The 14,762-nt window shown below is 43.7% G+C and overlaps 1 protein-coding gene across 4 annotated transcripts; it reads right to left on the reverse strand.

Annotated features, from left to right (window-relative positions):
* Window positions 1-1,057: 1,057 nt before the first annotated feature.
* On the reverse strand, window positions 1,058-14,493 carry LOC115153938 (C-terminal-binding protein 2-like). Of its 4 annotated transcripts, none has more exons than XM_029699641.1 (11): window positions 14,295-14,493; window positions 13,363-13,427; window positions 11,003-11,119; window positions 5,679-5,833; window positions 4,027-4,171; window positions 3,496-3,702; window positions 2,771-2,985; window positions 2,424-2,554; window positions 2,156-2,283; window positions 1,815-1,935; window positions 1,058-1,676 (listed from the first exon to the last, which is right to left on the reverse strand). In XM_029699641.1, the coding sequence occupies exons 2-11, from the start codon at window positions 13,418-13,420 to the stop codon at window positions 1,487-1,489; spliced, it is 1,467 nt and encodes a 488-aa protein (XP_029555501.1). In that variant the 5' UTR covers window positions 13,421-13,427; window positions 14,295-14,493; the 3' UTR covers window positions 1,058-1,486. The 4 variants fall into 4 exon arrangements, with proteins under 4 accessions (XP_029555501.1, XP_029555500.1, XP_029555502.1 ...); XM_029699640.1 differs by having other exon boundaries at window positions 13,363-13,535; XM_029699642.1 differs by lacking the exon at window positions 11,003-11,119 and having other exon boundaries at window positions 13,363-13,535; window positions 14,295-14,489.
* Window positions 14,494-14,762: the final 269 nt, after the last annotated feature.

A 14,762-nucleotide genomic window follows, 5' to 3' on the forward strand; every position in this document is an offset into this window, starting at 1 on the left:
CCACTTCCCTCCAGGAAAAACATCAGGGACAGACTGATATTCTGCAAAAGGTACAGGGATTGGACTGCTGAGGACTGGGGTAAAGTCATTTTCTCTGATGAATCCCCTTTCCGATTGTTTGGGGCATCCGGAAAAAAGCTTGTCCGGAGAAGACAAGGTGAGCGCTACCATCAGTCCTGTGTCATGCCAACAGTAAAGCATCCTGAGACCATTAATGTGTGGGGTTGCTTCTCAGCCAAGGGAGTGTGCTCACTCACAATTTTGCCTAAGAACACAGCCATGAATAAAGAATGGTACCAACACATCCCCGACAGCAACTCCTCCCAAACATCCAGGAACAGTTTGGTGACGAACAATGCCTTTTCCAGCATGATGGAGCACCTTGCCATAAGGCAAAAGTGATAACTAAGTGGCTCGGGGAACAAAACATTGATATTTTGGGTCCATGGCCAAGAAACTCCCCAGACCTTAATCCCATTGAGAACTTGTGGTCAATCCTCAAGAGGTAGGTGGACAAACAAAGACCCACAAATTCTGACAAACTCCAAGCATTGATTATGCAAGAATGGGCTGCCATCAGTCAGGATGTGGCCCAGAAGTTAATTGACAGCACGCCAGGGCAGATTGCAGAGGTCTTGAAAAAGAAGGGTCAAACACTGCAAATTTTGACTCTTTGCATCAACTTCATGTAATTGTCAATAAAAGCCTGACACTTTTGAAATGCTTGTAATTATACTTCAGTATTCCATAGTAACATCTGACAAAAATATCTAAAGACACTGAGGCAGCAAACTTTGTGGAAATTAATATTTGTGTCATTCTCAAAACTTTTGGCCACAACTGTATGTGGTGGTCTTGACACAGAAATATACTGTACATATTTCTGTGTTTTATCAGCAGAGGCATATAATGTGATATTATTCAATTTATGTCAAAAAGCTAAAAAAAAAAATGTGGAAAAAAAAAAAAAAAAAAAAGAGCCACACTTTTATTGTGATGACTAAATGTAGAGTCCGACATTAGAAAATCCTTTGTAAGGTTTGTGAACAAATAGTAGTGGGGGGATTTTTTTTCTAATGTTCAATACCGTTCCAGACTTATGCCTCACTTTATAGCATGTCAAACAGCAAATGAGATAACAAAAGCATAAAACACAGGAAAAATATTGGAACAGGTCTCCACAAAGGACTAATTTACAAAACCACTGAGCCACATGAACGTCAGACACAGAGGGGTTTAAAAGCAAACTGGGAAAAAAAGAAAAAAAAAATCCTTGAGTAATCCACTTATTGCATTCTGGATGAGAGAAAACAGGATGTGTGGAGGGAGTGGAGGATTCTGTCCCTCCTGAAGGAATTTGTTCTGTAGGACGGGACAAAAGCCAGGTCAGAATGGACCTCAATACCAGTGTCTATAAGCTTGAATGAACATGAAGGGTGACGACGGAATGTTGTGGACAAGAGGGGGGATTGGGGACAGTTGGGGGCTACTGGTCCGTTGGCATGTCTCTGTCCGTTTCTGCTTTAGAGGGTTGCCCCGGCGATGGGGTGTGGGGGGGTCGGGACATGGGGGCAATCCCATGTGCCATAGCCAGGTTTCCTGCAACAATTCCCTCCACTGCAGCGCCTGCCCCTGTCAGGCCTCCTGCTGTCACTCCCACTAGACCAGTAGGGAACCTGTGGATGAGGGGTTGAGTCAGAAGAATTAAAACAGCTTTCTAAAGGTCATAGAACACAAGCCAGATTCAAATCAATACCTGGAGTTGTCATACGATCATTTATATATTACCTACATGTGCTTAAGTCTAGTTGTACCTGTAAGCTGCAGCTCCGTTCTGTTCTGAGTGCACGGCCCCATGGTCCACACCAGGCCACTGGGGTGTTGCCATCAGATACTCCTTGTTCACACAGTTCTTCAGACTGTCAGGGATGCGTCCTGTAGGGAAAACCATCACAACAGTGAAGCTAACTGATCAAATGAGCAATGACAACTCTTGAAAAGGTTCTTTGTGCTGTAATACAAACTATATCACCACAATGGTAAAGACTACTGTGCCAAGTATCACATGGCTAGACGGTTGTTCACTCTGCACACCTGGTGTATTTGTGCCTATAAATATTATGTCTTACACCCTGAGGCTTGCATAACTGAATACCTGTGATGGCCCGGCGCACTTCTCTAGCTGCCTCCTCCCGAGCCTCAAGGGATGCCTGCTCACTGTACCAGGATGTGTGGGGGGTGCAAATCAGATTGGGAGCGTCCTTCAGTGGGCCCTGAGAGAAGCTGGAGAGATAAACAGATTTAAGAGAGTGTACAAAGTGGTGTTTATACAGAGAATCACAACTTTTAAAACGCTTATTGTTTTCAAGTCTTAAATGGCTGGGCTATAAGTTGGAGGAGGAGGAGGCTGGGAGGAAGCTGACCTGAAGGGCTCCGTCTCATGTACGTCCAAGGCCGCACCCCGTATCCTGCCCTCTTTCAGTGCCTGGGCCAGGGCCTTCTCATCCACCAGGCCCCCTCGCGCCGTGTTCACCAAAAATGCCCCCTGGCGCATCTGCACAGAGATCACAGTCAGAGGGAATGGGTTAGATATCACAAAGCAAGCCATGCAGACAACAAGAACCAATACACATGATCTCATTATTGGGGAGAACGGAGATACACTCAAGACTTGAGGTTATGAGGGGTGACTTGTTCATTGAGTTTGAGAGTGAAATCATTGATAATGGGGGTGTTGTGGGTGGCACACACCTGTGTGTGTGTCTTATACCTGTTTAATGGTGAAGTCGTTGATGAGGTGATGGTTGTGCTCGTTGAGGCTGCAGTGCAGTGACACACAGTCAGAGTGGATGAGCAGGTCCTGCAGGGTGGCCATTCTCTGCAGACCCAGAGAGCGTTCCACTCCGTCTGGCAGGTAGGGGTCGTAGAATATCACACTGAAGCCAAAGGCCTTGGCCCGCAGTGCTACAGCCTGGCCCACTCGCCCTGCGGAACAAAAGTATGCTCAGACTGAAGGATGGAATAGCGGAGAGAGAAACCACTTACTGACTCTGAGAAAACTAAAATGATTTGCATTAAATATACATTGAAATGACCTGTGAGACCACCCATAATAATTACAATAAAAAAAACTGTTCAACGTGAAAAACTCAGCAGCGTTGCAGTTCTTGAAATAAACCTGTGCGCCTGGCACCTACTGCCATACCCTTTTCAAAGGCACTTAAATCTTTTGTCTTGCCCATTCACCCTCTTAAATGGCACACACACAATCCACGTTTCAATTGTCTCAAGGCTTAAAAATCCTTCTTTAACCTGTCTCCTCCCCTTCATCTACACTGATTGAAAATAATTTAACAAGTGACATCGAGAATTGGATTCACATGGTCAGTCTGCCATGGAAAGAACAGGTGTCCTTAATGTTTTCAATGTACAACGGCCTTTGTGACTACACTTGCAGAGAGCCCTTGCTAAGACAAGATCCATTTCCCTCCTCACCCAGGCCGATGATGCCCAGCGTCTCTCCCCGGATGCGGGCAGCGCCGCTGGCCACCTCCCTGATCTGCTCCACGCTGGAAGCCCTGGTGCCCTCTCTCATAGCCTGGTGCATCCAGGTGACGCGGCGGTAAAGGTTCAGGATCAGACACATGGAGGTGTCCGCTGTCTCCTCCACTGACGTGGCAGGCACATTACACACAGCTATACCTGAGGGGGACAGAGCACAAAGGACACAGTGGTTAGTTCTCATACATATTAAGGTGGATGGATGGGTCGACTGGAGGGGTGTAACGGGTCGTCTGGAGGGGTGTAACGGGTCGACTGGAGAGGTGTAACGGGTCGACTGGAGGGGTGTAACGGGTCGTCTGGAGGGGTGTAACGGGTCGTCTGGAGGGGTGTAACGGGTCGTCTGGAGGGGTGTAGCGGGTCGTCTGGAGGGGTGTAGCGGGTCGTCTGGAGGGGTGTAAACGGGTCCACTGGAGGGGTAGGAGAAAGAGGGAGGTGAAGCGAAGTAATGATCCAGTAGCCAACCTAGTTCAGCCGCGGCCTTGATGTCCACGTTGTCAAAGCCACTGCCTATTCGCACAATGATCCGCAGGCCCTTGAACTTGTCGAGGTCGTCCCGCGAGAGAGTGATGGTGTGGTACATCAGGGCGCCCACTGCTTCATTCAGCACCTTAAGCAACAGGGAGAGAATGGGTAAGTAGTAGGGCTGGGAATTGCCAGGGAACCTCACGATACTTCGGTGCCAATTCTATATGTAGAGTACACGATTCTATACAGTCGAAGTCGGAAGTTTACATACACCTTAGCCAAATACATTTAAACTCAGTTTTTCACAATTCCTGACATTTAATCCTCGTAAAAATGCCCTGTCTTAGGATCACCACTTTATTTTAAGAATGTGAAATGTCAGAATAATAGCAGAGAGAATGATTCATTTCAGCTTTTATTTCTTTCATCACATTCCCAGTGGGTCAGAAGTTTACATACACTCAATTAGTATTTGGTAGCATTGCCTTTAAATTGTTTAACTTGGGGCAAACGTTTCAGGTAGCCATCTACAAGCTTCCCACAATAAATTGGGTGAATTCTGGCCTATTCCTCCTGACAGAGCTGGTGTAACTGAATCAGGTTTGTATGCCTCCTTGCTCGCACATGCTTTTTCGGTTCTGCCCACAAATTTTCTATAGGACTGAGGTCAGGGCTTTGTGATGGCCACTCCAATACTTTGACTTTGTCGTCCGTAAGCCATTTTGCCACAACTTTGGAAGTATGCTTGGGATCATTGTCCATTTGGAAGACCCATTTGTGACCAAGCTTTAACTTCCTGACTTATGTCTTGAGATGTTGCTTCTGTCTTGAGATGTTGCTTCAATATATCCACATAATTTTCCTTCCTCATGACGCCATCTATTTTGTGAAGTGCACCAGTCCCTCCTGCAGCAAAGCACCCCCACAACATGATGCTGCCACCCCAGTGCTTCACGGTTGGGATGGTGTCCTACGGCTTGCAAGCCTTCCCCTTTTTCCGACAAACATAACGATGGTCATTATGGCCAAACAGCTCTATTTTTGTTTCATCAGACCAGAGGACATTTCTCCAAAAAGTATGATCTTTGTCCCCATGTTGCAAACCGTAGTCTGGCTTTTTTCCCCGCCGGTTTTGGAGCAGTGGCTTCTTCCTTGCTGAGCGGCCTTTCAGGTTATGTCGATATAGAACTCGTTTTACTGTGGATATAGATACTTTTGTACCTGTTTCCTCCAGCATCTTCACAAGGTCCTTTGCTGTTGTTCTGGGATTGATTTGCACTTTTTGCACCAAAGTACGTTCAACTCTAGTGGACAGAACGTGTCTCCTTCTTGAGTGGTATGATGGCTGAGTGGTTCCAAGGTGTTTATACTTGCGTACTATTGTTTGTACAGATGAACGCAGTACCTTCAGGCGTTTGGAAATTGCTCCCAGGCATGAACCAGACTTGTGGAGGTCTACAAATTATTTTCTGAGGTCTTGGCTGATTTCTTTTGATTTTCCCATGATGTCAAGCAAAGAGGCACGGAGTTTGAAGGTAGGCCTTGAAATACATCCACAGGTACTTAGCAGACGTGTTCACGATGCTGACATTTCCCCTCGCTAAAAAGTGCAGACTTAGAGGAGAACCAGATAGTTAGAGGTTGGTTACCTTCTCGTGGATCTCCTGGGTGGACTGGGCATCACAGAAGGCCACCGTGGCCACGTCCTTCAGGACTGGCATCTCCACGGTGCAGTCGCGACCATCCAACAGTGCCACTAGGGGGCGCGGGTGCATCGGCCCATTCAAAATCGGGGGGCGAATGCCTATACAAATCAACATAAAATGGACAAGACTTAAAAATTAAAAAACACACTCTTTGGATCTTTATCCAGGGTGTATCACTTGTGTCCTTTAATGGATGGATCAGATAGACCTACTACACGATCACACTGCTTTGTCATACAATTCAATCACATAGAGCAGTGTGATCATGTAGTCGGTCTAACTGTCATACAATTCAATCACATAGAGCAGTGTGATCATGTAGTCGGTCTAACTGTCATACAATTCAATCACAGAGAAATGTGATCATGTAGTCGGTCTAACTGTCATACAATTCAATCACATAGAGCAGTGTGATCATGTAGTCGGTCTAACTGTCATACAATTCAATCACATAGAGCAGTGTGATCATGTAGTCGGTCTAACTGTCATACAATTCAATCACACAGAGAAATGTGATCATGTAGTCGGTCTAACTGTCATACAATTCCATTTATATCAAACTTCCAGTATAAAAAATAAAACCATTAAAAAATATTACAAAATAGCCTATTAAAAAGACAGTTAGACGGGGCTTAGACTCTTGTGGGCTAAAGTAATAGCCCATACAAACACACTGAATAACAGATTCACTACATAGAACAGTCCCCCCCCCAAAATAAATAAAGGAAGTTTGTTCTGATGTGTCTGTCCTATAACAGAGATAAGAAAGAACATGGTTTTTTTTTACTTGTATTTAACCCTTTATTTTTGGCACTAAAACAGCCTCCATATATACTGCCATACATTTTTTCAACTGGTCCTGGGAGACCTTTGGAGGAATCTCGTGACGGCCTACCCCAGCCAAACCCTCCCCTAACCCGGACGACGCTGGGCCAATTGTGCTCTGCCCTATGGGTCTCCCGATCACGGCCGGTCGTGATACAGCCCGGAATCGAACCTAGGATCAAACCAGGGTCTGTAGTGACACCTCTAGCACTGAGATGCAGTGCCTTAGACTGCTGCCCCAGTCAGGAGAAGTCTGTCCATAATAGAGCGTTGCTCTGCCTTAACAGCACTATCAACAAGGCAGGTCCTACAGGCCCTAGTTTTGTCACACCTGGATTACTGTTCAGTCATGTGGTCAGGTGCCACAAAGAGGGACTTAGGAAAATTACAATTGGCTCAGAACAGGGCAGCACGGCTGGCCCTTGGATGTACACAGAGAGCTAATATTAATAATATGCATGTCAATCTCTCCTGGCTCAAAGTGGAGGAGAGATTGACTTCATCACTACTTGTATTTATGAGAGGTACTGACATGTTGAACACCCATGCATACCCCACAAGACATGCCACAAGAGGTTTTGGACTCCTCACAGTCCCCAAGTCAAGAATAGACAATGGGAAGCCACAGTACTACATAGAGCCATGACTACATGGAACTCTATTCCACATCAAGTAACTGATACAAGCAGTAGAATCAGACAAAAAATGTATATAAAAAAAATACACACCTTATGGAAGCAACACAATCACGATAACGTACGCACTACACATGGAATTATTACTGTAGATATGTGGTAGAGTAGGGGCCTGAGGGAACACAGTGAGTTGGGAAATCTGTGAATGTATTGTAATGTTTTAAAATTGTATAAACTGATTTAATTTTGCTGGACCCCAGGAAGAGTTAATGGGGCTAATGGGGATCCATAATAAATACAACCCCAACCAACAGGGCAGACTCCCGTAACCCCCATAACAGGGCAGACTCCTCCGACCCCCATAACAGGGCAGACTCCTCCGAACCCCATAACAGGGCAGACTCCTCCGACCCCCATAACAGGGCAGACTGCTCCGACCCCCATAACAGGGCAGACTGCTCCGACCCCCATAACAGGGCAGACTCCTCCGACCCCCATAACAGGGCAGACTCCTCCGACCCCCATAACAGGGCAGACTCCTCCGACCCCCATAACAGGGCAGACTCCGCCGACCCCCATAACAGGGCAGACTCCGCCGACCCCCATAACAGGGCAGACTCCTCCGACCCCCATAACAGGGCAGACTCCTCCAACCCCCATAACAGGGCAGACTCCTCCAGCAGAAGGGTGGGGTTGGAGGCACAGGCTTCTTTTGAGTTATGATAACCTTCATTTGCCCTGCCCTTCTGCAACAATACACAGCCTGCCCTATCACTACAAAGCGCACACATCTCATAAACATCAATTAGAGAGAAACCTAAATTAGCAAAGATAGACATGGCTCACAGCTGGGAGATACAAACTGCATTAACAGTTGTCAATGCAGTATGTATGTGATATTGATACAGTGCCTTCAGAAAGTATTCACACCCCTTGTTACAGCCTGAATTTCAAATGAATTACATTGAGATTGAGTCACAATACCTCATAATGTCAATGTGGAATTATGTTTTTAGATTATTTTTGTAGAAATTATTTTAAAATGAAAAGCTGAAATAAGTATTCAACCCCTTTGTTATGGAAAGCCTAAATAAGTTCAGGAGTAAAAATTGCTTAACAAATCACATAATAAGTTCCATGGACTCACTCTGTGTGCATTAATAGTGTTTAACATGATTTTTGAATGACTAATTCATCTCTGTGCCCGACACATACAGATAATTGTAAGGTCCCTCAGTCGAGCAGTGAATTTCAAACAAAGACCAGGGAGGTTTTCCAATGCCACAAAGAAGGGCACCTAATGGTAGATGGTTTTTTTTTGTGTTTTGTTTTTTAAAGCTGATGTAGAATATCCCTTTGGGCATGGTGATGTTATTAATTACACTTTGGATGGTGTATCAATATACTCAGTCACTACAAAGATACAGGCCTCCTTCCTAACTCAGTCGCCAGAGAGGAAGGAAACCGATCATGGATTTCACCATGAGGACAAAGGTGACTTTAAAACAGTTACAGAGTTTAATGGCTGTGATGGGAGAAAACAGAGGATGGATCAACAACATTGTACACAATACTAACCTAAATGACAGAGAGGAAAGGAGGCATGTACAGAATAAAACATATTCCAAAACAAGCATTCTGTTTGCAATAAGGCACAACTGAAAAAATGTGGCAAAGAAATTAACTTCACTGTTCTGAATACATAGTGTTATGTTTGGGGCAAATCCAACAACACATGACTGAGTATGAAGCATGGTGGTGGCTGCATCATGTTATAGGTATGCTTGTCATCGGCAAGGGCTAGATAGTTTTTTAGGATAAAAAGAAACTGAATAGAGCTAAGCAGAGGCAAAAACATAGTAGAGCCCGGGATCGAACCAGAGTCTGTAGTGACGTCTCTAGCACTGAGATGCAGTGCCTTAGACCACTGCGCCACTCGGGATCCTTAGATGTGTTAGATGTTCACATTTGTTACATTGGAGCAGTGTGCATAACCTTACAAAATATTGCAGGTTTGAAACTGCAGTAAAAAAAGTGCAGTAACTGCAATCAACTGTGGTATTTTAAACGTAGTAATTGCAAAATAACTGCAATGTACTGCAAACTTACTGCAGTAAAAATTAACTTATTTTGGACGCAGTATTTGCACCATACTGAAGTTATACTGCATTCTAACTGCAATCTTTTTTCGTATGAGGAGCAAGCGATGTTGATACATTGTATAATTTCATCACTTGTTATAACCAAGAGCCCAGGCTTGAGTAGACTTTGCAAGTTCAGCCTGAAATCAAACCAGGGTCTATAGTGACACCTCTAGCACTGAGATGCAGTGCCTTTGCCCGCAGAGCCACTTGTACTATTGCATTTGTGAAATAGCACAAATACATGCACCCACCAAATTATTATTACTTGAAGGGCAGTATTATTACTTGAAGGGCAGAGAATGCCAACCCACTCCAATAGTGCAATTCTAAAATCTTGATGCCAGAGTCCCAAGTAGTGACCGCTGAAAACACAAAGAGCCTAAACGAACAAGCTCATTTATAAGAGATAACATTACCTTAGCCAACAACAAAAAAACAAGTTAGTTTACCCTCCCCCAAGAACTATGAGAGATTGCATGCGTTTAGCAATTAACACATTGATGTATGGACTTTTTCAATCTTAATAATGTGTTGTATTGACAGTGACACCAACAATCTAAAATTGGGCAACAGTGAATGGACAGTAGCCCAACCGGACAATACAAAGTGTGGCAAGTGTATCAACTAAAGCGAGAGAGTGTCACATGACCCTCACAGAATGTTTATAAAAAGGCACACAACGGGCCTTATGTGGACCTAAGATTTCTTCAGAGCTAAGGATAATCATAGAGCAGCCTAGAGACATTGATGGCACTTAATAAAGAGATGAACATGAGAATTCAATCCTCAAAGCAACAGCACTACACACACAGACCACACCACTCATTGTGACTGTCAATAGAGATATCTCTATCTATCTACACACACATATATAGTACAGCTTAGTGCTCTGTCGTCCAAAAGATTCCTTCATTCATCTTTTAAAAAAGACAAGTTAAGGACAAAGAAATTGCTTTTTGGCTCATTCTAATCTGATCCAGAACATGAAAAACATAGCAGTAATGAGGAACTAGCCTGACAAATCTTCACAGGGGATTGGAGCAGAATTAGAAAACACACTGCATAGCAAAAGGAGTGTTCAACAAACCTACAAAAATGACCTACTTCTTTCTGGACAAAAAAGACGAAGACATGAATTCAAATTAACCTAAGGAGAGAAAGGCACATTCGACAGGGAAAGAGAGCGGAGCTGGCAACACACATGCACCATATGGTCTGGCAGAGTGTATGACCATGTGACTGTGTGACCGTGTGTGTGTGTGTGTGTGTGTGTGTGTGTGTGTGTGGAAAGCCTGGTCCGACCAGCAGCAGGGCCATGCACACAATGCTATTCATTCAGCGCTCATTCATTCTCCCCGTCCGCCTGCCACTCTGTGGGTAAGCGAGCTCGCAGGGAGGGGTGAGGGATAATGCTGCAGTACCCCACCCTGCCCCCTGCCACACAGGCTCCAGAGCACTCTCACAATACTATAAAATACCAAGGACAAAAATGCACCGGGATGGCGAATCACCTATATAAATCATACAAAACAAAATAGCAGATTTGTACTCCTCTGTCCTATCGATCTAACCCCACCTCCTCCTCCTTTCCTTCCTTCCTTCCCTCCCTCCCTCCCTCTCGTTATCGCACTGTAGGAAAACAAAAGACATTCATCATCCTAACCTTGCATGCTGCAGTTGACCAGCCTTTCTTCTTCTCCTTCTCCACTTACAGTTACTGTCAGAATGCTTTCGCTTGGCACAATCCCAGGCAAACTCTCCTCCTTCAACCTACCCCTTGCTCCAATCAGAGGGAGGAACAATTCAGCCATAGCCAACCAAAACTAAGCTTATTAGCATTGAGAGGCTAGGTTGGGTAGTGTGCAGTAGAGGCAATTTCCATGTTATTTTTTTAAAGAGAAATGTGAGCCAGTGTGGTACATTGCTCGCTGGAAAAACAAGGAAAAGGTAAATGATTATGGCCAGTCTATTCAAATAAAACATTTTTAGAAGATCAAATTCAGCAAGCACGTACTAATTCACTAATCTAACAAATGAATGACATTGTGAAATGATCAAAAGGCCACTCATGCAACATTGATTTGACTGGTCAACAGTAGCTAAGGAACTGACTGTATAAGCTGCTACGTGATACTAGATTCATATTAAATAGTGCATAAAAAGCTAAAAGCTATTGTGGAATTAAAAAATTAAAAAACATAGCCAATTAAATAAACACAAGTACAGGATTACAATCATCCCTGTCAAATAAAAATCCTACTATCCCAAAAATATTTCTGTGGATATTATTCAGGTGGATGCTCATTATGGAAGATGAGGCTATTGTGGGACCTCCGCAGCAAACCCAGCAGTCACCTGCACCACTGTAACAGAGACTGTATCCCTGCCACAGCAGACCTGGGGTTTGAACACGTCACAACCAAACAAATGCATTCATCATCAATACCAGTACAGTGGTGCAGCAGGTAGCCTAGTGGTTAGAGCGTTGGACTAGTAACCGAAAGGTTGCAAGATCGAATGCCTGAGCTGACAAGGTAAAAATCTGTCTTCTGCCCCTGAGCAAGGCAGTTAACCCACTAGGCCGTCATTGAAAATAAGAATTTGTTTTTAACTAGGCAAGTCAGTTATTAAGAGAAAAAAATAACTATTTCAATCTCAGAAAGGTGACCTCACTGCACAATACAAGTTTAGCCATCCACTACACATTTGCAGTCAAATAACTGTCAGGAAGAGCTGAATGGCCATTCACATTGATATCACAACTAGTTCCACAATTATAAACCAAGAGTTCAATTTCGTCAAATGGGAAAATTCTAAAAATCCTAATCCACAGCCACTCTCTGCCAGTATCCTTTGGACACTGGACAAAGCACCGAGCAATTTGTCATTATTTTATTATATCTAGGTAACTCAAATGACTTTAAGCGTATATAAGTGCAACTGGAACAAATGTGCCTTTCACAAATCACATTCCTGACAGTTCCACCACTGAAAGTAGAGCTCTGTTCAGTTACATGGTAATATTTTATTTTTTTAAATGCCCATTTGCACTCTACCTATCCAGCGGCGAGAGAACACTGGCACCAACGGATAGCCATAGAAATAAATACAATTGTGTTAATACGGCAGTATTTTTGACTGCATATGTGAGCGCCCTTAAGTGACTGGTGTATCAGCAGAAATCTGTAGGTAGCACATTAACCGTAGAAATAACAACTACATACATGGCTCAGTTGGTAGAGCATGGTGTTTGCAACGCCAGGGTTGTGGGTTCGATTCCCACGGGGGACCAGTACGGGGAAAAAATGTATGAAATGTATGCATTCACTACCTTAAGTCGCTCTGGATAAGAGCGTCTGCTAAATGACTCAAATGCAAATGTACATTATAGAAGTTTAATAAATTATTATTATTATTATGGAGGCACAAGATTTGACAGTGGCATGAGCCAAAGTCAAGACTGTCCTAGAAGCAGGTGTGTGATGCAAGGAAAACAGTGCAATGCACTGCATACAAACATATACGATACAGCCTCATGTTTGTTATCAATGTAATCTAAACTGCCAGTAATGACTTGACAAAGGCAACAGGAAGTAAGTAGGTCCACAGGCACCCTCCTTCTTTTGCCGTTTATGGAATTAGATCTGTTATTGACTCCGTTATTTTACAACCCTTCCCAACACAGATTAGACAGGAGTATAACACTTTCAAGTGTTGTCACATACACTGGGTAGTTGCAATGAAATGTGTTGTTTTACAGGGTCAGCCATAATTGTATCAGGGACAGAAGGGGATTAGTTATATCTTTGGTCGTATGGCGCTATATGGCACTGTCTGACATAATGAAGTCAAGCACAAATATATGGTGTCCATCACCTATGTATGTCATTTCCAATTCTACATTGGAGAAAATATGAAAATGTCCAAGAATCCTTAGATAGCCAGCTGTTAACTACAAAAGTTTGTACACGTGCATTGTCAGTCCCTAACATGATAATTGGAGAAAAGTACGTTAATACTGACCTTCACAAATGCGGTCAAGTCTCTGTCGCTTGACTTTATGCTTATCCATGAGAGCCATCGGCGTTCTTCACCCCAGCCAAAGCACAAACAAATCAGACCAAAGCTGAGCCACACAAGGCAAATGTCAGAGTCAAAACACCTCCCAGGGAACAATTAAATGCCCCGGTGAAAACCTGGAAATAAAATTAACAGCGTTTTAATATCTACATGACTGACTTAGCTACTCACGTTTCCTAGCTACCATGCCTAAATGTGTAGCCACACGACTAGTCGTATGGATAATAAAGTTGTTGACTTGGAATTGCATATTTTTATCTAGCTATTTTAGCTAACATCACTTTGAATGGCTAGTACCGCTGGCCAGAGCCAATACTGTAGTTTGCGCCACAGCCGATTAGCGGAGCTAGCTAGCTAGCTAGCTAACGTTCGTTTCTTTTCCTAACTTTCACACTGCACTGGCTTCTTAGTTAACGTTAGTTAGGACATTTTTAAAACTATTAATTTGAAGCGCCAGTTTATAGCTAGCTAGCTAAATACCCACGCAATGTACACAGTAGTTAGCTAGCTAGCTGGCTAAATGTTGCTAGTTAGCTAAAAAAAAAGTAACTAGCCTACTGATTCAAAGTCGGTAGCCAATATTCGTGTGGCTAACATGGCTAGCTAGTTAGCTTATCTAAAATCACGCAAACGTGATACAGATTTGCACGAAAAGAGGCCTGTTTTACAAAGCTAACACAGCTACTGTGGCTAGTTAATACTACTAGCTAGCGCCACTGATGGTAATTTACAAGCAAATCAACACACGTTTAGGCGGCGTAAAACTATTTTTGCTTCAAGACAATAATACCAAGACGACCACGGAGGAGTAACGTTAGCTGTTGGATCAGATCACAGCACTACTAAGTAGCTAGCTAAGGTTATTGGTTCATTACCAAGTACTGCAGGTTCTGTTAATCTTGGTCTTGTGGGGGTCAATATGAGTTTACGTCTTCCCACTTAACGGATCGTCATGAATCCAAACAGTTTGTTCAGATGAGTCAGGTGACGGACGAGTCGGTGTCACAAAATAATGAGAAGTCTTGATAAACCACTGTTAGTGGAGTGTGGCGCCTTCACGTAACACAGGGGGTATTGCAGACCAGGCTGCACACTGACCATCCGACCCTGATTGCTCAGGGACCACATTTGAGCTGGATGAGGTTTCTTTCAAGATGGCAAGGGTCATAATGTATTCTTAACCACAGGTAGGCTGCTACTTCCCTTTATTGCACAATAATAATAATCTCTACAGTGCCAGTGATCTGAGTGGAGGACAGTCACATGACAAGGCCGAGTGGACAGTGTTAAAGCATTATGCATTTTAGTCATTTAGCAGACGCTCTTATCCACGATTTACAGCA

The sequence above is a fragment of the Salmo trutta genome, chromosome 19 (assembly GCF_901001165.1).
Source record: "Salmo trutta chromosome 19, fSalTru1.1, whole genome shotgun sequence".
NCBI lineage: Eukaryota > Metazoa > Chordata > Actinopteri > Salmoniformes > Salmonidae > Salmo > Salmo trutta.

Excerpts from the sequence above, each read along its gene's own strand:
- LOC115153938 (XM_029699641.1), bottom strand. The coding sequence starts at position 13,420 with ATGGCTCTCATGGATAAGCATAAAGTCAAGCGACAGAGACTTGACCGC. Across the intron at positions 3,703-4,026 it reads CAAGGCCGCGGCTGAACTAG|GTATAGCTGTGTGTAATGTG; the intron begins GTTGGCTACTGG and ends TGTCCCCCTCAG. Across the intron at positions 2,986-3,495 it reads GCTGGGCATCATCGGCCTGG|GGCGAGTGGGCCAGGCTGTA; the intron begins GTGAGGAGGGAA and ends TTTGTTCCGCAG.